Raw genomic sequence first — 23,776 nt, 5'->3', positions numbered from 1 at the left:
TTTACGCCAATAGAAACCAGAAATTGAATCAAATTTATTATATTTTTAATTATATAAAAATTTATAAATAGGAAATTTTCAATCGAACAATTTTCTCCAACTATAAAAAAATTAATAAAAATAATAATAATTTAATTCGTTCGTTAGAGGGCGTTGAGCTCTAATTCTCATCTGCACAGTCTCAATATCTGGTTCCTTTGCGGTCTCTTTTTCCAGATTCATTACTTTTAAAGTTTTATTAATATTACTAATTATAGTTAATATTTTTCTATTCCAATATAATTCTCTGATTTATTTTCGAATTAATTAATAATTTATTAATCTACCTTTCATTCCTAATACCACCACCAGGAGTCCGGTTCTGTTTATCTCGCGAAATTCTTAATTAAAAATACAAATCTCGACAGTAAGCCGTTAACATTTCTAAACGTGAAAGAAATTTTTACATTTTTAATAATAACTAAATAAATTTTAAAAAACTTAGAAATTTCGATCCGATTTTCTTCCAACGTTTTCAATTTTTTCTCTGTGACAGAGAGATTGAAAATGCGTATTTACTCCGTCAGAGGGCGTCGAATCACGGATAGTTCTCATCTTCCGCGCAGTCTCGGTGTCCCTTCTCCTTCTGCGGCCCGTTCCTCCAGATCGATTGTTTATATACAAAAATATATCGAGGCGAATAAAAGAAATAAAGATGGATCCCGAAGCATTTCTAGAGTTAGCGAATCAAGTAACGAAATTAAAAATGTATCCTTATTTCGACGTGGCTCATTGTATCATCACCTGTCTCTATCTGAGAGATGATCTGGCGGGAGGTGAGTGCTGTGTGTGTTTGTCTGTCTGTCTGCTTCTCCACCTCTTCCATATACTACACCTTATCCTCCCTTCCTTTCTTTTTTGTTTTTTTTTAAATTCTGATGCATAACTCGTCCACAAATCTCGTCTTTCCTTTCTAGAATTTGGCATAAGTGCAAGAGAATCTGCCAATTTTTTGACTTTCCTTAAATTACCTTTAACGTTTGACTGTAAAAAGTTGTTTCCTCTCTTCTATGGTTACTTTGCTTGTAAATTCCGGTTGAAGTTACTTTTAAGTCATTTTCTATATATACTTCTGTGTGTAAATTAACTAAAAGTAACCTCTACCGATTCATAACTTTGTACCGCTTACGCTACTATATTGTCTATTTTTAGTCAGAGTTATTAGTGTTTCTCTTGCAAACGGTATGCTTCGGCCAGCTTGTGATTGAGCCGTGCCACGCTCTGGTATTTTACCACGGCCCGGGGCAGTGCTCCAGTTTGGAAATACGTATCGGAAATTGCTCTGTTAGACGCGTGCAGGATGCCAGACCATACCGTCCGTGTCCGCTCTGCTGCCAAAAATTCTACGTAACGACCTGCCAAAATGTTTTTGACGTCGGGGTACCTGCAATTCTCGAAATGCCCGTCCATTTTGTCTCGATAACGTGTTTCGCGTGTCTTTGTTCTCGTGTTGAAAGTAGTTACATCCCTCAACCATATGCAGGAATTAGTAATTTTAGCTTGTTAGAGAAAAGTGTCCTCTTCGTCAATTTATTAATAAACCAGCTAATTTTAAGACGTGTAAGAGCTACTAATCTGTGCTAACCAGCCGTTTGACTAGACAATAGTCAAACAATAGGTCCATTCAAAAATAGAATGCTCGTAAACTTGTAACCTGTTAGTTTTATTTAATGTCCTATTAAAATCTCATTACTATCTGTCTAATTGGACTTGCCCATTTCCTGTGTTAAATTTCACTTTATCTCTTAAGTAAATAAATTTCTGTGTATTAAGATACAAGATGATTTATGCATTGATCGAAAAAATGGCATATACCCACACTACCCCCACTCGTGCGGTGTGCAACCGAGCCGTTTCTTAGATGACGGATTCACAACATGCTAATCCAAATTTGTTAACTTGCTTTTCGTGGATTTGCAGGATACATCCCTTCCGCAGAGTCCCGAATGTCAAAAGAGAGTGGAATTGTCAATCACACTAAAGGACGACAGGGTGCGAGATAATGGCGAAGTGGGAGTTGATTATAGAGAATTTCGTTAGTGCCTCAACCAAATCTTTGCTTCAGAAAAGGCTTTGTTGTTTGTAAAATATATTCTTGGCGCACTAACAATTGAATGTTAAAAAATTCAGTTTTAAAACTTACACTTGATCAATAATAAATCATTTATTATTGATCAAACTATATTTAGCATGTGCATGTGTACATTTTAATTTTTAATGTTTATTATATATTTAATAACTTTCAAATTAAGTGTTGTTTGCATAGATTAACAGCAAATGGCCCAAAAATTTGCAGGAAACGTGGTTAAGAAATCAATTTGCATAACTGACTCCAATTTCATTAATTACTAATGTTTCTAAGTTTAAAAATGGAAAGTTTCCTGTTCTGTTCTCTCAAACAATGAGAAAAATATTTATATATAGACTAATTTAATGGCGGTAACTGTGCCAGCTTTCCAGACATTACAGTTTTTACGAAGGGATTAAGACTGTTGGAAGGTCACGAGTCGAGTAATCATCCTTAAATAAAAGAAAAAATTCTTGTTTAAATAAAATATTTCTTACTTTTTCCCCCTCAGGTTCCCATGTTTTTTCTAGAAAGCATCCCCTTGCCTGTTGGTTTTCCACCATGCTTTCAATCTTTGCGGGATCTCTGCTGGCCAATTTTCTGTTGGGAGAGCCCGTTCTGGCCCCATTCAAGACCAACAACCAGCTGTTGCTGGCGACGGCGGTGTGGTCGGTGTTTACACTTTTTTATTTTTGGTGGTTCGCGTTGGCTCTTACTCATGGATTTTTGCTTCTCGAAGGTATTTTATGTTCTATTCTCCGTTCGACGTGGCCTACAAAGTCTGCAAGTTCTTGCCGGTGAAATTGGTGTTTGCTGCCTTGAAAGAAGTCCAGAGGTGTAAGAAAGTTCACGACGGGGTCATGCACGCTGCCAAAATTTATCCTAATGGTTACCTTATTATGATAATTATTGGAGCAATCAAGGGTGAGTATGTTAAACTTTTTTATAGACCAAACGAAGGATGCTTCGTGCTTCTGCAATTTACGATGTACGTGCCTTCTTACATTTGCCAATTATACATTGAAAAGGTAACGGCTCGGCTTTCCTGAAAATTTTTGAAAGACTCATGCGTGGGATATGGACACCGACTGCCATAGAATTCATGCAAACCAGTTTGTAAGTATGCCGTCGCTGTCATCTGTTTCGCAAAATTGGACGTTGTCTTAAAGTTATTTTTTGCAGCTCTACCAAAGCCTGCATTGCAGCTTCCATCATCTTTGTCCTGGAAAAGAAGACAGACTTCATATCGGCTCCTCATGCTCTTGTGTATTTCGGAATCGTCATCTTCTTTGTCTACTTTAAGCTGTCATCCATGCTGCTGGGCATTCACGATCCCTTCCTCCCGTTCGAAAATCTGTTCTGTGCACTTTTCATGGGAGGAATTTGGGACGCCCTCAGTCGGGCCATCTCTTCTGCCAAAGGAGAGAGCAGCCCTGCCAAAATGGATGCCTCTAAAGACGGAAGAATGGATGCAGGAAGGAAGAAAGACTGAAGTAGTCTTACATTAATTTGGACTTAACTGTAAGTAATATCCTCACATGCAGTTGTAAATGACGAGCATAATCTATATCTTATCTTTCTTTTGCAGCTGTAAGAATGCAAAGGATGGGAAGCACCGTGTCAAGAAGCAGCAAAAAAACAAAATTAAAGTTTTCACCTCATTTAAATACTGACCACAACATGCATATTTTAAGTGCTTCAACAAAATAGTACTAACGTATGTAAAACATTTTAGTTTTTTGTAGCCATTCGGTTGCAAATTGACTGTTGCAACACTTCCAACTTCTTTTTAGGACAGCGACCGGGATTATTTGTTTAGACAATTGAAATTTTAGATGTGCATAAACAGCTTTGCTCATGTGTAGAAATTATCATGTTTTATGCTAGATAACTCACCAAAAACCTTAGCAAGCATACTCGTGGTTAATTGTGCGTGCATTGTCATTTCTTACTAATCGACAAGATGTGTTATGTATGTTCCGTCAAGCAAGTTTTGGACTGTTAAAACTACTAATAGTGAAAAATCTAGTCAGATAGCATTAAGTACTTAAGATATTTTGTTTTCACAAGTTCTCGTCGTCCGTATATTTAATTGTCTTGTAAGTTTGTCTTGCTTATTTAAGGTTTTATTTATCGTCAATCTCTACGTGTTCAACATTCAATTTTTTAAAAATATTTGTAGATCCGCACACTAATGGTAATTCACATTGTAAATATGAATCGGCTCTTCCTCGTAAGTAAATTTGTCTGTATAATATAAGTCTGTATAGAGTTTAATATATTTTTATATATATTCATTTCAATAAATTTTTGTCGTTACACGAGTCTGGTGCATTTGTTTAAAAGTAATCACACAAGTTTCTGGTGTATAAAACATAACAGTTTAATATAAACATGAGTTATTACATTGATACTTTCCAAGTATAGTAGTTGATTACTTTCGATCGATTTCTAGGCAAATTCACATATAAACTGATGATTAAAACTAACAAAAAAGAACTGTAGATCGATTAAACAAGACACAATTGTAACTATGGTTATTTGTTTTTGTACTGATTATGTAACCTGATTTTTTTTGTTTTGTTTTTTTCCATTATTCTATAGGAATGTCCGACAGTACGTAATATAGAAAGATCTCATATGATGATCATTACTCCCTTGTATCATTTATGCACCTACTAAGAATTACACAAAGGACAACACAACCGATTTATGCTTCGAAATAAGACTTGTATAATTTTAGCAACATCCATTATTATTAATTTTTTTGTTTTTTTTCTTATGTACGTAACATTGCACGAGAAAAAAAATATATATATATGCCGATTAGCAGTTTAAATATGGTAACGGGAAACAAAAGGACTCTTCAAGCAGTCACCCTCCAGATGGAAATCCGACACGCATCTCTCAAGAACTTTATCGAATTTGGCGACGGTGTCGGTCACAGTTATAACACTGCCACTGCCGCCTCACAACGGCTGGTTGGCATGGGAAGCCCTTCGGTCCAGGTGTTCGTCTCGGGATCATATATCTCTATCGTGTCCAGAGTTATGGGAGCAGCATTGTCCTCACAAAGAGTTCTCCCCCCGATCACTATCAGTTTTCCATTCAGTGTGGCAACGCAGGCTCCCGCCCTCGATGTCTTCATTGGCGGTATCTCTGTCCACATGTTCTGTTAGAAAAGTTAGTAATTAGCTAGAAATAATAATACTGTAATACATTTAAATAAATAAGACACAGTTAAAACTAATTTCTTTTAAAACAAAGTCAAGAAAATACTGTATGATGGAATAAAATGCAAGGATATTTCACAATACCTTGTACCCGAGGTTGTGTCTACTACAACAAAGAATACATTTATTTGAATTTTATCTGAAACTTTGGATTTTTTGCAGAGATTTGAAGGATAACAAGGATAAGTAAAATCTTTCATATGATGCAAACATTCATCTAGCATCACAGTTTCTTCCTAATCCACCAGTATACATACTGTACAGGTGTATCTCACCTTAGTTTTCCGTCCATCGTTCTATAATTGATATTAATTGACTCTCCTACATGAAATTGTACTTTTCACTAAGTCTCCTTCATTTCTGAGTGTTATTATATATAATTTAAAAAATAACTATTTTATAATGCAAACAACACGGTTGCACTTTCAAACCTGTCATTAGATATTATTATTAAATAAAAATGTTTCAATATGTATAATATCAATAAATGCTTATAACACCTTTGAAAAAAATTAGTGTTGGCAGATTACATCCTACATGGTCGATACTGGTATATTAAATATATGTGCCTAGTGCTGTGCCGAACCGAGGCCAATGCAAACAACTTTTTCTGCAGCATGTGCAGTTATTGTATGTATCTGTGTTTAAGAATTTCCTGACTATAACATGTATTTAGAGCATCCTTCCACAGAATGACAAATGCGCTGTTGTGAAGCCCTAGTATTTCTAGACTTGTGTAGTGTGTGCAGTTTGACTTCCGTGCAAGAAAAAACTTCATCCATTTCTCCACAGATGCTTTATTTTGTGGATGCATTCCAAGTATTTACTAATTTTTGGCAGCATACTTATTTTATATATTGCAGGTATTGGTAGTGACATATATAATTATGTAATCTTGTTTTGTATATTAATGAATGTGATGTCTGGTCTATTCCAATTGACTGTTTTGTCTATGATTGTAGCTCGATCATAGTATATTATTTCAAATGCATTGTTTTCTAAGACAGTCTTTGTAACATGGTTACTGAGCATGCAAGCTTTTGGTGTATTATATATACAGTGGAACCTCGCATAACAAGTATTTTGCATAACATGCAAAACAATCTGTAAAAATTTGACTCGCTTAACGAGCAATGTTTTGCATAATGAGTGATAAGAGGAAAAATCCCAGATTGTGCGCATGCTCCATCAGTCTGTGTTTAGCATTTGTTCCTCTAGCATCTTAATGTCGCTTGTGATCACACATTTTTCCAAACTTGTGTTCACACATATTACAATAAACAACGACAATCATAGCCTGTTATATAATAAGCACGCCATCTCGTACTGAGTTTAATAACCAATTCCAAATTATATTTTTAAAACGTCTAAATTAAAAATTAATTATTTATAATTATTAAATTTAATATGAGATGGCAGCATATCTACCTACCTCTAGTCAAATTAATTAATTTCTAATATTTAATTATAGCCTTTACATAGCCCAAGAATTTGGCATATCATTTGGCGTCTTCATCACACATATCTGTGATTATTTTTGTTTTCTGCAAATTGAATTTGCATTCCAGGTTGGTTCATTCCATGCTAGAAGAAAAGATGAAGATGATTCATGCTTCTTAACAAAGTATATAATTAATTTTCTTTGAGTAAACATTATACATAAAATACTTAAGTATTTTTTTGGTATGGAATGCATTAAGTATTTTACATTAATTTCTATGGGAAAAATTGTTTTGCTTAACAAGTGTTTTGCACTATGAGTAAGATTCTGTAACAAATGATGCTCGTTAAGCGAGGTTCCACTGTACTGTCTGGTTATGTCAATACAAGTGGTCAGTTTCAGTTAAAACCTTGTATAGTTTTGTGCACAATGTGACATTTCCTACAAGTGTTATGTTATTTAATACGTGCTTACTGCTGATTCTTGTATGCATGATTGGTCTTGTACGACAACCGTGAACCCCCTTTTGTCTTTCTAATGAAGCAACTACGAGCCAATGAGCAGACTGATGCAGTTCTGTCGACGTAATCTTGGCCAAGATTGTCCCTACCATGGAGTTTCTTCTGTATCCAAGACTGCCTGATGGGGTCTCTCTTGTGTACTGTGTTAGATCTAGGTCAATGTTTTATGAGTTTAATGATATATTATTTTAGTCTACACGAGTTAGATTCATGTAATTGTTATGTTTCCTACTTTCTACAGAAAAATTCTTTTAGTATCTATATTTCTTTATATAGTCAGCACAGAAAGAGTAGACATGAACCAGCTTGAGCTCAATGGATCTATGTTGGATGAAAGGAATGGAAGGAGACATATGGGAATTGACACATGGATCACAGTAATAAAATTTGTAAAAAAGAAGTAAAGCAATAAGATTGTTTATGTCAAGGTCTATATAAGAAGGTCAGGACACATGTGACCTACTTCTTGAGCCACCATTTTGGGGTTTTTTGAGTCACATGTTTTAAGCAAACTTGTACGAGCAGTCAATTTTATACAACATTAATTAAACTAAAATTGCATAAATCCAGTGATTTCCAGTCAAAAATATAATAATTTTGGATGATTATGAAACCCTAATTTTATGTAACTTTTCAATCAAATAGTTTAAAAGAAAAAATCATCCATATCATTTGCTGTTGTGATTGAAACTAATTAAATAGGTGCTAAAATTGATGCAATTACATATATACGCATTTTGTAAAGTGATGCAATAACATCAAAGAAAATTTAAAGTATAATAAAGAATATACAATGAAGTTATCCAAAATTTCATTTTAAAGCATTTACCAACACAATATTAATTCATTAAAAAAATAAATACTGGACTACTGTTTAATTATTGAACACTTTTGGCGTTACAAAGGCTTAAACGTCATATTTTCCTAATTATATAAACTTTATCAAAAAAGGATAATATTAAACACAATTTAATGATATTTTTAACAGAGCTTATCTGAGACATAACTTCTTTCTCTGTAAACACACAGAAAGCTGTAAACTCTGTAAACCCATTGTTTAACATTTTGAGTACGTATATACGTAATAATAGTCGACTCACGCAGGAACCATGTGTGGTGAGTTCTATCGATAAGTCCCAAAATGGCCGCTGCTGCATAGAATCATGGGAGCATGTCCTGACCTTATACAGACCTTGGTTTATGTTAAAGATAGTATAAAAATGATTTTAAAAATGCAAAAAAATAAAAGAGCTAAGAGATTGGATCCATGTGTCAACTCCCATGTCTCCTTTCATCTCATAGACCCTTCTGACTTGTGTCTACTCATGCTGCACAGACCATAGTACAGATTTAAAATATCTATGAGGCCTTGTCCTCCCTCTTTACAACAAAGGGGGAGCGTTTCTACAGAGGACTTAGGGACTACTAATAAAAACGGTTGCAAATCATAAAACTTTGAGATTTGGCAGCTATTTTTATTTTAGTTTGTTTATTTGTTAAGTTATGGCAATGCAACACTTGGATGATATGCCAAGAGGGTGCCTTCTGGGAGGTCTTTTTTAAGGGAAACTTGCCCATATTTAGGCATTACAGACATGGAGAAAACCTGGAAAACTCCACATGTCCAGTCCGTCCGAGAAACCCACTTGGCCACTGGTGGGCATTTTTATTTTAGTTAGTTTGTTTGTTAAGTTATAGCAACACAACACTTGGGCAATCTGCCTACCTTTTGTTTTTGTTTTTTTTTTTTTTATTTTAGACACAAGTTTATGAGAGTCCATCCCAGCATTCCATTCTTTTCTTTGTTCCATTACAATTATGCAATCTTTCATTGTATAATTACATTTCCATTTTATTTCTGTAGAGTTCATTGTAAATGTACAGAAATGTCTCGTTGAAATAAACAAAAACAGACAAAATTCAGACAGTACCTTCTAAACTACATATCAGTATCATGTTTCTAATGACCACTTTGAAGATGCAAATTATACATTGCTAGGGTTATTTGCATGAAATTAGAGTACTTTTATTTTACAACACTAAAACTATGGTTACACGATTGCTTTCTTGCTGCATCATCAACTGCAACTAGCTGAATCTACTTATTGATCAAAATGCTTAACTAGGTCATTTACTTGACGTAAGATTAAATTTTAAATATATGAAAATATATAATTTATATATTGTACATTGGCACAAGATATGAACTAATTCAGTTTAAATACAAAATGTCCATTAATTGCATGTAAATGCAATGATAAATGATTCTAAAATTTATAATCTGACTTTAATACATGTATGGAAAAATAAAATTCTAAGATATCAGATAGAGTATTGCAGACATTTAGTAGGTAATATAATCATCTCATGACCAACACACTGACAATTTACTCAATCAGATCTGAAAACAAACCATTTCATTAATAAAGGACAGAATTTAATTAGCGTGACATTCTGTGAAAGAACATCTATGTTCTTTGTTTAGCTGTGGTATGCCAGACAATGATAATCATATTTGGATCTGAATATTTTGCTGACTAATTGTTTTTTGGACTAGCTTCTTTGTCAAAGGAAATCTTTGACAATTTGAACCCTATGCTAATAAGCATTGTCATCTGTAAAAAGAAACGAATTGACAGAGAAAAGTTTTATCAATATATCAAATCTGGATATCTCTATTCTATGGTGTCAAGCCCCAAGAATGACTTTCACAGAGTGGCATAAGCTGGTGTTGGATCAATCTAGGATGCTACGCTATACCGATACTCTCCACTCTGGGTATATAATTCAATTTTTGTTTGGTATTAGTCCGAATCAAAACAATCACTTACCTCTTCGACGGAGTAACGTTCGACGGAACGGAGTGCTTCGTGGAGACTGTTTGTTCCTCCCACGGCATAAATGTGATCATGCAAGACCGCCAGGCCAACGTGCGCCCGTCTGTTTTTCAAAGGACAGAGAGTCGTCCACTCTCCCGTCACTGGATTGTAGCTTTCGAACAGATCTAGCTCTGTACTCAATTCACTTAATCCTCCAGCAATATAAATAATTCCTGTAATAAAAAAATTATAAGAAATCAAATATTTTATCGATATATGGCATGAAAAATTAAAAGATATAAGTTTGTGTCTAATTTTTACACAACAATTGTTATTCTAAATTCACAGATTATTTTATTAAGTAGTATCTAAAATAATCACTGTCAAAACTTCTGGATATCATAAGCTATTATGTTTTGACTTATTTGTGACAATTGACCTATTTTCTGGTGGGGGAAGATTCAAAAGTCCAACAAAAATTATTTGTCCCCGTTATGAAGTTCCACATCTAACAAAATGCAGAAAATTCACTTCCAAGACATACATTTTTCGATGGAAAAGTTGTCACTTTGTTCAACAGTCTGCAGTCGAATGAAGATTTTCCAGATTTATTGAGTTATAATTAATATATAATAATATATTAGTTTATATATAAATATATATGAGTTATAACTTATAAACCAGTCTTATATTTTAGAATTTACATTTCTACAAGTGAGTTATCTGGCTCAATTTTTATCTCAAGAACTTGAAAGACTGTTACAATTCCAGAGCAAATGACACCAAACTTATTGCAGGTATGACTGATGATACTGCAAATATAGTAAAGACAACCAACATAACATTTTTCAAGCATGATTAGTATCAGACTCTTAATATAGTAATTGCTAGTAGTATTCAAGTTGTGAGAAGTTATTAAAACTTGCACACTATAACTTCATCTAAGCTAGTATTGACAGAATTAAAATTGTATTTATAGTCTTGCTATTCTTGTAAATCCAAGATTTAAACAAGTAGATTTCAAAAGAGCTGCCATCAGGCCCGCCGTAAGCGGGCGTGCAAGGCGTGCACTGCACACGGGTGGCACGTCCAGGCCACAATTGTGTGGACGTCCAGTGGCACGTCCACACAATTGGTATTGCCGGCAAGCTCAGCATAGGTAGTTGTAGTTAAACAGGGGCGGCATAATTGGTATTGCACACGGGCACTCAAACAGCTAGCGGCGCTGCTGGCTACCATAATACTGTTAGTCAAGTAATCACCCTCTTGATTGAAGAGAAAAAACATTACATTCATTACAAACAAATTGTGAGTTTTAATGACACAAACTGAATGCAGCAAACAAATGTAATTTCTTTTAGACCAAAGATTATCTTCATTTAGATTGTGCAGTAGAGATCCTGCAAAACTGGATTGCATCCAAATTTAAAATATCTTTACAATAACCCAATAATGCCTCATAATTTTGATCCTATTCATGCTTGAGTAAATATGAAAATTTACAAACTGAAATGGCTGTTCTCTCTGGCAACTTCTTTATTGGCAGAAAGTTTATCCTCTAACAGAGTTCATACTTTTTGATAACAAGCATTGTAGTCTGTCACTTAATTATCTAGGTAAACAACAAGCAAAATAACAAAGTCCAACAACTAATTTATGCCAGGTGAATGTTTTCTGCTCTCTACTGACCATTGTTTTTTGTCATTTAGTTTAAACATTTAAAATTGTATTTTGAATTTTGGAGTTCTCAGATTCCGTCAGTTTGGAATTTTGCGGTTTCTTGTTCTAAAATATCTAATGATGGCCAGTAAACAGGGCTGAAAATGTTTGCATGGACTTGGAGGTTATTTTGTTCATTGTTTTATTAAGCATCCATTTCTTATATCCTAAATATCTAGCAAAGTTTCTGATAATGAACAACAATCTTTGCTATAATGAGTTATTAAGTAAAAAATTGCAATATTTTTCCAGCATATAATGTAAAAAGTGAAGATCACAGATTAAATTTCTCCATACAAATACAGCTCCAAATGAGATGGTTGATACCTTATCAGAGCTGTAGATTGTGCCCGTAGGAGTAAAAAAGTCGAAAAAAATTGACAGTCTACAAGTGACGCTTTGCTAGATATAGCCCTACCAAAATTGTTCTATGTAAAATTTTGAAGACCCTCAAAAATAGGTAAAATTTAGAAATGAAAAAATCCAGAACCATTTCTCAAAAAAATACTAAAAATCAACCATTTTTAGTATTGTTTTGAGAACCACTTTACCACAGATGACTAAAAGCTCATAAAACACAAGAAACATCATTGCACTAACTAACTACTACTGGGTTTCAATCGAGGTCAAGCTGCACACTCAATTTTAAGCAGCTGTCAGCACAAAAACTTTGGAAGAGAATATCTTGCCAGAAGTCACAATTAGAGATATGGTTCTTTTGGCATTTTGGTCATCCAGAATTTCCAAATTCCTCATTCAGAACTGCAATTTTTTCCATTTCTCAATAATACAAACCTTTAAATTTTTCTAACTTGAAAGAAAATGAATCTTTCAAAATGTTTCATTTAAAAATAACAACAAAGATTTCACACCTTCTCTAAAGTTCATTTGTGAGAAAAATAAAATATTCCCATAAGTAAATAATAAAATAGTCATTTATCATTTTTTTGCCATTAAATGCAAGCTCATTTAATGGTAAAAATGAGCCTGCATTGTTCAGACATCTCATGCACTATAACAAAGAAACAGAACACACATCTCCCACTATTTAGAATGAAGTTGGATTAAACTGCAAATATTATATTTAGAAAAGAACTTGTTGCAAAAATAAACAAATTTGGCTATTTCAACATTACAACAGATGAAGTCAATAGTCATAACAGAACAGTTTCGTATTTCTACCTGATTTGTTGATGGCAAAAGATGTTGTACAATCCAATCCTCTATAAGTCAACACAATACATAGGGCAAACTGCCAAAGGGGATGCCTCCCAGGAAGAATATTATGAGAAACTGGTCCCTATTTAGGTATCAGACGAAGAAGAAAACTCCATACAATTCACACAATCAGCTCGTTGGTCAGGCACAAAACTACAACCAACCGCAACCAGTGTTCAGTGGTGTAGTCCACTTGGTTAAAGGATTGAGAATTAGTTCCTTTACAATTTATCATAGAGTTACATTTTGGCTAATTCAATAAGCAATTGCTACACAATTTGGAATAAACATAAGTCACCATCTGGTATGAAATCTAATAATTACAAATAAATAATTTAAAATATTTAGAAAATATAACCATTCACCATACACTACAGCAGGGGTCGACAACCTTTTCTGGACGGCAGGCCATTTTCAAAAAATATTTTTAAGTGGGCCGCACAGTCAGATGTTTTGTAATGTAGTATGTAGCTTAAATAGTTTTTTAAATCAAATATAAATGTTATTTAAAAAAAATAAAAAATAAAATTAAAAATAAAAAAAAATTAAAAAATAAAAAAATAAAAATTAGTAACAATTTTATTTACATGCTAAAACAGCATTGGAGAACAAAACAGTGACAATTCTTAAAACTGAAAATAATTTATTTTATTCAAATAAAAATAACATTAAATTAACTTCTCAATATAACTTTCGTCATATTGAGGTCTACATTGTGCTCAAAGAGAAGTTCAATGTACGTAGAGCAACTTCTATCTATATAGTTTTATTATACATATAACTATAAGGAATTCTTATTGTGCAATATTTTAACAGCGAATTGATAGTCGTTACAGAATATACACCAGCAATCGACAAGAGAGCCAGAAAAAAGAAGGGTATGTTATGCTTAATTTAGATAACTAGACTTATTCTTAAAGAAAGTCAGTGACAGGATAGACATTTAAGAATGTTAACTGTAAAAAGATATCTCTCATAATGAACAGGTGGTTGTAATGCAGAAAGTGCCTAAGTGATGTCTGGTGTAAGAATGAAATATAATCAACCTGCAAAAACACCTAAACAGATAGTTTTATTTGTAAAAATTCCTTTTATAACATGTTTTTAATTGCTAGTTTTAATAACTGATTGTATTCAACAGTGAACTAGATGTATTTCGGTTGTTATATATATAACAACCAAAAATACATATATATATATTATTCTGAGATGTAATGGTATGTCTTTAATTATCATAATAGAATATTACATAATATAAGAAATTTATATTTATGTTTTATTGTGTAGCTGACCAAAGAGGGGCTAAAGCCCGAAACACATCTCGACAAATAGTTCTCAAATAAAAACTTGGTGATGAAAATTGCCAAGTGTCTCTGAATTTACCCAGTCATGACATTGAACCAAATGTAAATACTTGTTAATAAACCATTTCAGAAGTGTCTAAAACATTTCATATTAAACAAAATTTTAAGTTTAAGAAAATTAAAAATGTAGGAAAAAATATTAAATAGAAAAAAGTTTATAATTACCTTGGTAAGAAATAACGCCCATAGCATAACGAGCTGTTGTCATTCTTTCGTTGACAGTAATCCACTTGTTTTCCATGGGATCATATCTTTCTATCGTGTTTCCTATCTCCGCTCCGACCCATCCACCAAAAACGAACATGTATCCATCAACGGCACAGGCTCCTAATACACATCTCGGTTGATTCATTGAACTAATCATGCTCCATTCATTAGAGATGGGATCATATACTTCTCCGTGATCAAGTATCATACAGTCACTTTCTCCTCCCACCACATATATGAGACTATTTAAAACAACAACACCGTGACCACTCCTAGAAAATTTCATGTGTTGTAATGTCTTCCATACCCGTTTATAGGTATCTAATCTCTCCACGGTCACTAGAGTTTTACTCTCTGTCCATCGTCTTCCTATGCTACGATTATAACCCCCTATGACGTACACACTCTTCCTGGCACACATGCGGGGCTGCGTTCTCACGTCATAAATGTTACCCAGTCGCCACTCCAGCTGCAAGAGACGCATCTCATTTTTATGATCCTGCAACAATTTCATCAGGGCTACTTTAAGACTTAAATCTGGACATTCTTTCACATAAGCATCCAACTGCTTTTGGGAGATTACTGGCAGTCTAATGGATTCCAACAGTTCAAAAATGTGTATCCGTCTCTGCGTGACGTCGTGCAATATCCAGTTCATCGTGGCACGGAACACTTGATATTCGTTATCGATACTCAAGCCTTCGCTCTTTAAAAAACCCTTCAAAGTATCTTTAGGTATGTCATAAAATTCATCCTCAAGGATGACTTCGGTGAAGTGTCTTTCTATAAAACGTTTCGACTCTAATCGTAGATTAGTACAAGCATGCAGTTCAGCAAATCTATAGATGCCTAAAGATTAAAAAGTTTCATTAGAAAATGCTTTCTTAAATTTGTAAATATGTAAATTTAAATTGATATTCATATATACTATACACACACACAGAAAAAGATATCTATATAAGTACATAAAAGAAATACAATTGTAATGGCATCTAAGTCAAAACAATAATGCTATCATGTGCCCCCTTAAATTCTAACAGTTTTATTTTAATGAAATTTTGCAGGATGTGTATTTTGAGTTATTCCAATGGACTGATTAAAATGAATCACCTCATATATTCGCTACAACGTATATACACTACGAAAAATAATTTTTAACTATGACAGAACTCCAACTATCCGAGCCCAATTAATCAAAGTTCTGCATTATCTGAGGCAAATTTAAATGAATGTACTACTTTTCTTACACTGTAATTCATAAAAGACAGTTTAAAATGATAACACATGTTACAAAATGGTTTGTTTCTGTTACCTTTTATCATTTAAGTTCAACATGCCATTCATATTAAAATGAAACTACAATAATATACCTTTTTATTCTTAAAACCATTGTATATAAAAATATCAATTAAAACACAAATCCTCAGAGCACATTTGACATCAATACATACAACAAAATGAGTCCAAAAGCTGTCTTCTGACAAGTACTTTTGATGATACATTACTGTCTTCATTAAGTAAATGATTCTAAATAGCACATTGGACATTGGGACAAATTCCAAATGAAAATTAAAAAAAAAAAAAATAAGTGTCCAAAATTAAGGCAAGAAAAACACATTTAGTTCAATAAATAAAAATAGCTACCAGTAAAAATTCTGAAAAACTAACATTTATGTAATTTTGCATTACAAATTGAATTCTTATATTAACTGGAAGTGAAAACTGAGGAAATGTGAAAATTATGAAGGAAAGAGAAAAGGCTAAGTTCCGTGAGACTGTGATTTGACTGTTTTTGAATAGTGATTGAGGGTTGGTCAATCAAATTTTGATCAAAAGGCAATGCATCAATAACACAATACAATGGAAGGCATTTAGTAGACTTGAGGCATGCCAGTACCAAGAAGTGGTGGCCTGACAGCTACGGATGTCCATGAAAGTCATGTGGATGCTGTAGAAACAATTGTAAGAAACAAACTGCCACCAGAAGAGTTGGCCAACAAGGTATGCCAAATCAACAACACTTCATAAAGACTGCCATAGAGACCACCATAGCTTAACTATTTGGTGCCGTAGAGAGATGACAGTCAGCATCTCTCACAAGCTTGCTGCCAACACTAGAACATCAGTATTGAGGCAAACTGCATATACATGGCTGGCAGAAAAGAGTCACGATGAGACTGTGTGCGCCCTTCAGCTTTCCCACTGGGAGTCCAATTTTCTTGTTGCCATGCTCATCATCTCTGGGCATATGACTGGTGAATCCTTGTTATATTCTCTGATGAATAAAGACAATTTACAAACTGATTCTTGACATGTTAACATTTGGAGAGTACAGAATGGCAAATTTCCAACATCAGAGAAAAATGCCTGCTTTGGTGAAGGCATCATGTTTTAATGGGCACATGCCCCTGCACATCTTCAAGGAAAGGACTTTGACCAATCAATGTTAGAGGTCAAATTTTTCAGCTCTATGTGAGGCTTTTTCAGAGTGCCATCAATGCAAGTTCATTTTTATGGATGATAAGATAACCAGATGGTTGAAGCAGTTAAAACACTAGCCTACTACCCTGGAACCCAGAATCAAATGTAGGCAAGCAACCCCAGAAACTTTTTCACATGCAGTCTGTTCTGGATACATCACTCCCCATTCCTCACTACCCTGCCATTCCCATTGTGGGTCTGGACAAACCCAATATGGATATGATTAAAACACATCCTCGGTACCTACAGGGTGGAAAAACAAAAAAAGGCATTGAAAAATAATGTTGATGATAAAAATAAGAATAAAAATAATTCAGTTTATGATTAGAGGTACCAACTTTCCAAGAGAAAGGAACAATCTGTACATAAACACACAACTCCATTCGTTTTTCATGTTATTTCCAAACAATTAAAAAATAACTGTAATGGCACAGTTCAGAAAATTCCAAACAATCGTCAACCCTACCCAGGACACAACATGAACTAAAATCTGCTCTTGTAAAGGAATTGGATTTATTGTCCCAAAGCCTTCTCCAGAATTTCATAATCATCATGAAGGCTCACTGTGAGTGCCATATGGCTGTCATAGTTGGTCACACCCTCCATTATTTAACTCGTGTTTTAAATACTACTGGCAAAAGTGCATAATTTCAGGAGTTAATTTTTAATTTTTACTTTGTATGGCTCTCATGGCACCTAGTATCTATCTAAATACCAAATTTTCTATCACTTCACAAACACAAAGCAAATACAAAAATTAGGACATCTCTGCAATATTATATATAACATTTTCATTTTGACTGTTAAGAATAATTCTTGGAGTTACAAAGACTGATCTATGCACATATTCTGTTCTGAAATAAATTATATTATACAAAATACATCTGTATATTATTTTTGATGTGTAATAAAGAGCAAGTTATTTCTTCCTATACCAATGTGGACTATGGTGTCAACTCCATTAAAAATGTAAGATGAATCTCTAATAAATATTATAGTCTGAGTGTGTTAGAGACCAAAAGTTTTCAACCTACAGTTTGAATTAAGTGGCCAAGTGGTTAATCAGAAAATTGTACTCAAAGGGTTTATATTTCAAAGAAAGAAGTATATGCATTGAACATTTTGAGTGACAAACTAACTTCTTGATTCTTTTTGTTCTTATCAATAAAAATGAAATTAATATGTCACAGAACAAAATCAAGACAATTTCCCATGTGCCAAGTAGAAGACTGAGCAACATGTACTGTACACCATGCCAGAAGTAGGCTTCATTGCATACTTCATATGTACTCCAGAAAGTGTACTCGCAGCTTTATGACTATCAAAAACGAAACCAAAATTTCAGTTTTTGCTTGTCTCACTTTTTTTATAACTGTCTAAGGCATATTTTATGAAGCTCTTTTTATAAGTCAATAATATATAATCATATTGAATTCATAAAATTACTTATACAATAGAAATTTGCACTTAACAGAATAAATTCAGCAATCTTTCCCAACATTTTACAATTTCTCAATTAGTATAAACTCTTTGAAGTAAAATAAAAAAAAGTTATCATAATATGACTGATTCTGTTGAATACAAAAACATTGCTCAATTATTTATTGTGACATCCTTACATTGCCGGGCTGCAATTTTTGATCATATTTTTAATTTATTTCATTTAAAATATATACTCTCCACCTCAAATCAGTACTGTAGTGCCTTGCACCCATACTCATACTTTTCCATTTGCAACAGAGTTAAAGCCAGTCATCTATTTAACTCTTTTCAGGGAAAAATTTGTTTGAACTGAAATAACATGACTTCTGATTTGCATTAGAAGTTCACATATAGTTAATCGAGGCTTCTTGCCCCTAAGCATTCCATATTTGGTTTTAAATTTCATTTATCTAATGCCATTCTCGAGTGTAAGGAAAGACAAATGGACAATAGTGGGAATTTACAGGTCTGCAATTTTTCCTAGTTGCAGCCCAATCAGCTTACTTTCAATTGTGACTGTTCAAAAATAATCGACTAATTAATTAGCTACAATCATGCCAAACAATTACCACACAGTTTACAGGCTGCAGTATGGCATATCACAATTTGGACAACATTTAGCATCACTAAACAATTGATGCATCAATTTTAGTATGTTTAATTCTGTATAATGTGTATTATAGACAGTTATTGAAAATGAAGGAAATGTTAATTAGACTCAAATATAAGTTTAAAACAATTTTTGACACTTGAAAACTGAGAAAAACACCACTTAATATTTGGACCAATATGTTATACACAGTATATCGATTTCATCTAACATGCTGCAACATGCAATGAGTTAAAACAATGTATCTAAAACTCCACTTAACAAAATGTTAATCATATTTTGTTTTGTCTACCTAACTAGAAAATCTCTTAACATCTACCTGATGTTAACTGCACATACAAGTACAGGTATCCCTCTATGACACGGCACTTCTACAACACAGTTTCACTCTAACACTGTTGAAAGATTGGGGAAATCCCCCATACAACACAGTTTCTGGTTTCGCTCTAACAGTTTAAGAATTTTGGGAATCCCCTATTCAAAATTTCGATTCCTTTATTTGACATTTTTTTATTCCAGTGAGCATGCATGTTATCTCAAATTTGCCCAATGAGTTTAGAATATTGAAATTTTCAGTTTTTGTGCCTTTTGTCAGGTTTACTTTAATAAAAACGGATGATGTAATTTTTTTCTTCATTATCCTAGCTTTCCTATCAACCAGGTATTGTATTGTTGGTATTGCTTTCAGACATTAGCATCTAAGACTGTCACCATGTTTTGGTTTTATAGATTAAATAAACTTTACTAAATACAAAGATTGAACATTTATAGGTAAGTGTTAGTAATTTTTTTTTAACCATACATAAATAATCATTCATAAAAATGACATATGAAATACATTAGTATCTCAGTATTCGAACTGTTCCCAACTCAAACAATTTAGCATTCAAACACAAATTCTGCAAAAAAAAGAAATCACTCAGTCCTCGATTGAACAAATTTTCAATTAACACATTATTATTTTGTCATACATAAAGAAGTTTTATGGCAAAAGTATAAAAAAATGAAGATATTGCCGATATTTCTGATCAAGATAAAAAAAAATAAGCTCAGATGACAATGATACTTTGTAAAAAGAAAATACCCCCATTTAACTAAATTAATATTAACACATAATACAGTACTTTTAGTTGTGATTATTAAAGCAATCAATAATTAACTAACAAACATATTTCTCTTAGTAACAAAAAAGAATAGTATATTTTTGTTAACTTTTGGAACCTAACCCCATATTTTGTATTAACCCTTTGTTTTGTATAGCACAGATTTGCATAACAGCACTTTTTCAGCACTTAACTTCCACGTTATACGAGGGACACCAGTAATTCATTAGAAAGACATTTCTTCATGTAATTAATGTATAGTTTTAGGTTATTAGTTATTATTAATCTTATCTAAATTAAAGCAACAACCACCTTTGTCATAGACAAAAAGCAGAAAACTTAAAAGACAATTTATTCTATTTTTTGAGAAAATGTCTGGTTGTGTGAGCACCAAAAAATATTAATTAATATGAATAGTTGTTAAAACTAATCCTTAATTTACAAAGTAGATTAATTCTGCAAAATTTTCACATAAATCAGAATCACAAAACTAAGACTAATATTTGGTAGAAATAGTGTAGCATTCATTGATACCTAAACATGATACCAGAGCCAGACAAAATGTTTTGCATCTTAAAGTTTCATGTGAGAAAAATTTGCTATAGTACAGTGAATTTTATTGACTCCAATCAGCCATCAACTTATGTCTGATACAAAAGTTTATTTCACAAGTTGTATGCATAAATACAGAAGTACTAGAACAATTAAGCACAGCCCACAAAAATCTATTCAATTTGTTCTTTCTGTATGTGTGTTTATAAGTGTACTTTGTAACAGAGCTGAGCAATAGGACATCAAACTGAATAAGAGCATTAATAGACACTGTGTACTCTTATTAGATAATATATATTTGTTTGTCAGTTTCTTTTAACTAGTAATCAGTGTGTTTTATATAATTTTACAATAATTTCATTCTGTACATAGTAAGTGTTTCTTAGAAAACATTAAAAATATGTATTACTTAAACTAAATAAAAATTTTTCATACCTACCAATACTATTTGTAGGATGTAGTTCTTTTCTTAAAAAATCACAACAGGCTGAAATAATTTCAGACAGTTGTAACATATTTGAGGCAGCTAATAATTCTTGAACATTTTCCTGTGTTATTTTTACTTCCCCTGTTGTATACAAATAAAGTTTAATTATTAACACATATTATAAATATTTAAATTATTAAATTTAATACTGAAGCTAAAAGAAAATTATCAAGTGTGTTTAAAAAGTTCTATGAACAAATGTATGAAATAAAAACATGAAAATATGATCTTCTGCCATTTTTATTTTAACTGTGCCATATTCGGTAAGTAAGGTTAGTAGTGCCACTAAAGAAAAATAACATGACACACAAGGTCGAAACTAATAATATTCACACATTATACAGTAACGCAGCCCTGTAACACTAGTCATCCCTGCCAGGTAGCATTTGCATCCACTATGCAGTTTAAGGAATGGCATTATCATATCAAACTGCACTACAATTGAACAAAAAGCTGTTATTCAGTTTTTTACAGTTGAAAGCATTACACTTAGAGATTAGCAAGATCCATCAGAAGTTGTATGCACAACAGACAGTCGTGCATGCCATCCCAAAAAGCTTGAGAGTGAGTTCAAACACTCAAGAAGAGCTGCACAGACTTTTGAGAACTCAAGTTTTTGTAGTGACATACAAAACTCTTCATATTATGCATATATCCTGCAATGGATGATCTCACTAGGACTAATGCCTTTGGCTGTCAGAAATCAAACAGTTTTATATGGGCAATGCCATTTTGTAAACCACATAATGGACAAATATTTCACGCGGTACAGCCGACTATTGGTACAGAGCTGCATTAATGTATACTCTTTACTATTATTAATCTCAATCCTGTACTCTACATCATATTTCTTTAATAGCACTACTAACCTTATTTATCAAATGTGGATCCATGAAGTATATGTTAATTTAACATTAAAAGGTAAGGATTTATTTTTATGTACCTGCTGTGATTAGAGATTAAAATGTCAAGTTAAACAGTGAAATAAAGATCATTAAATTAATTTTTTGTCAGAAAGTTCCCAAACTTATCAATTGTTCTAACACATTTTTTAATTATATGTCAATTCTTTTAACCAAAATCAATATGTAATAACTAAGTTCAGTAATAATATAGTCCAGTAATATATTTTTTGCTAAGAATGCCTCAACAACTTGAAAAAAAATCAGTTATGAACTGTAACTATACATTTTATATCTTTTTATTCTTCATTTAAGAAAACACATGTAATTTGCTAATCTTTTAAGGTTTGGCCATGTGCCTCTTAAGGTACAGTGATGCTAGATAAAACCCAAGAATCCAAAAAAAAAAAAAAAAACATGTACAAGAAAACTTAAATACAGTAGAATCTCGTTTTAACGGATTGCATAACAACAGATTTTTTGAAATAACTGATTTTTTTCTCCAGGTCCTGCCAAATCAATGTAATTTTATCTCTCTTTAGCAATATTTAGCAAAACCATAAATTGGAATAATGGATTGTTTCCATCTTTGGTAAACATTGTATCTTTTCCAACCTTTAATTAATAGTTGGATGTTTCCAAATACTAAATTAAAAATAAATGCATTGCATGATGTGCAAACTAAGCACATTATTGTCACAGTTCTCAATGCTAATATTGCAGCCATGCATTATTGCCCTCTTGTGCTGATTAGCAGTGGGAAACTATTTCTGACTTAACACTTCCAGATATGCAGATGTATGCTGCACCTTTGTTGCAGACGCATTCGGGAATATTGCCCAAGTATAGTGCCAAAATTTAGTGAGGCAATAGAGTTTCCAAGTCGTAAAAACCTTCCTGATAAGTTTTGATATAAATGAACTAGCTATATGTAACATTGCTAATATCAAGTGCTTGTTATACTTCAATGGGCAGTAAAGCATCGTCAAAGCAAACCAAGATGAACAAGTTTTTTTAACATATCATGAAGTGCTAACGTTCATACGTACTTTGTTGGCTTATACAGTTTCTGTTAGCTTTGTTACGGCATAATGTACGATTTGTAATGTGTGTGTTTATATAAAATAAAGGATAGAAATCTCAAGACACTGAATAATTTCAAGTATAGATGTAGGGAGTTTAAAAAATGAAATTGGAGTGCATGAAATCTGTTGTTTGCGATATAAATGGATTTTCAGAACAACAGATGTTCTGAAAATTTTCGGAGATTTTCGGCACCCCTGAGCGATCCATTAAAACAACATTCTACTGTAGTTCTCTTTTCCAGTTAGAAAACAAGTTCTAAAGTTGACACCATGTTTACAGAAATTTTAAAAGAGCATTTCTCTTAACTTAAAATTTCATTATTTCTAGAAACTGGCCTTATTGGAGCATGTTACCTTATAGAATTTTCCACATGGTTTAGTGTAAATTAATTTTCAAAATCTATTCTGTGATGTAAGAAGACTTTTTATAAGTTAAGTAAATTAA

At 32.8% G+C, this 23,776-nt stretch overlaps 2 protein-coding genes across 3 annotated transcripts in view; one reads left to right on the top strand and one right to left on the bottom strand.

Annotated features, from left to right (window-relative positions):
* The first annotated feature begins 574 nt into the window (after positions 1-574).
* On the top strand, positions 575-3,756 carry LOC136970848 (trimeric intracellular cation channel type 1B.1). 2 transcript variants are annotated; one of them, XM_067265320.1, is made up of 6 exons: positions 575-815; positions 2,619-2,775; positions 2,847-3,031; positions 3,136-3,223; positions 3,290-3,632; positions 3,703-3,756. In XM_067265320.1, the coding sequence occupies exons 1-5, from the start codon at positions 695-697 to the stop codon at positions 3,597-3,599; spliced, it is 861 nt and encodes a 286-aa protein (XP_067121421.1). In that variant the 5' UTR covers positions 575-694; the 3' UTR covers positions 3,600-3,632; positions 3,703-3,756. The 2 variants fall into 2 exon arrangements, with proteins under 2 accessions (XP_067121421.1, XP_067121420.1); XM_067265319.1 differs by having other exon boundaries at positions 576-815; positions 3,290-3,628; positions 3,696-3,756.
* Positions 3,757-4,465: 709 nt separating this feature from the next.
* The window catches only part of LOC136970847 (actin-binding protein IPP-like), a 53,546-nt gene continuing 34,235 nt past the window's right edge, over positions 4,466-23,776 (bottom strand). The window contains exons 3-6 of the mRNA XM_067265318.1: positions 21,297-21,425; positions 14,588-15,478; positions 10,134-10,354; positions 4,466-5,279 (exon numbers count right to left, since the gene is read on the bottom strand). Of these exons, the coding sequence (XP_067121419.1) occupies positions 5,055-5,279; positions 10,134-10,354; positions 14,588-15,478; positions 21,297-21,425 (1,466 nt within the window). The 3' untranslated portion in view covers positions 4,466-5,054. The remainder of the gene's footprint in view (positions 5,280-10,133; positions 10,355-14,587; positions 15,479-21,296; positions 21,426-23,776) is intronic.

The sequence above is a fragment of the Centruroides vittatus genome, unplaced genomic scaffold (genome assembly GCF_030686945.1).
Source record: "Centruroides vittatus isolate TY-2023 unplaced genomic scaffold, ASM3068694v2 contig_221, whole genome shotgun sequence".
NCBI classification, from domain to species: Eukaryota; Metazoa; Arthropoda; class Arachnida; order Scorpiones; family Buthidae; genus Centruroides; species Centruroides vittatus.
This window is presented reverse-complemented; position numbering and strand designations above follow the sequence as displayed.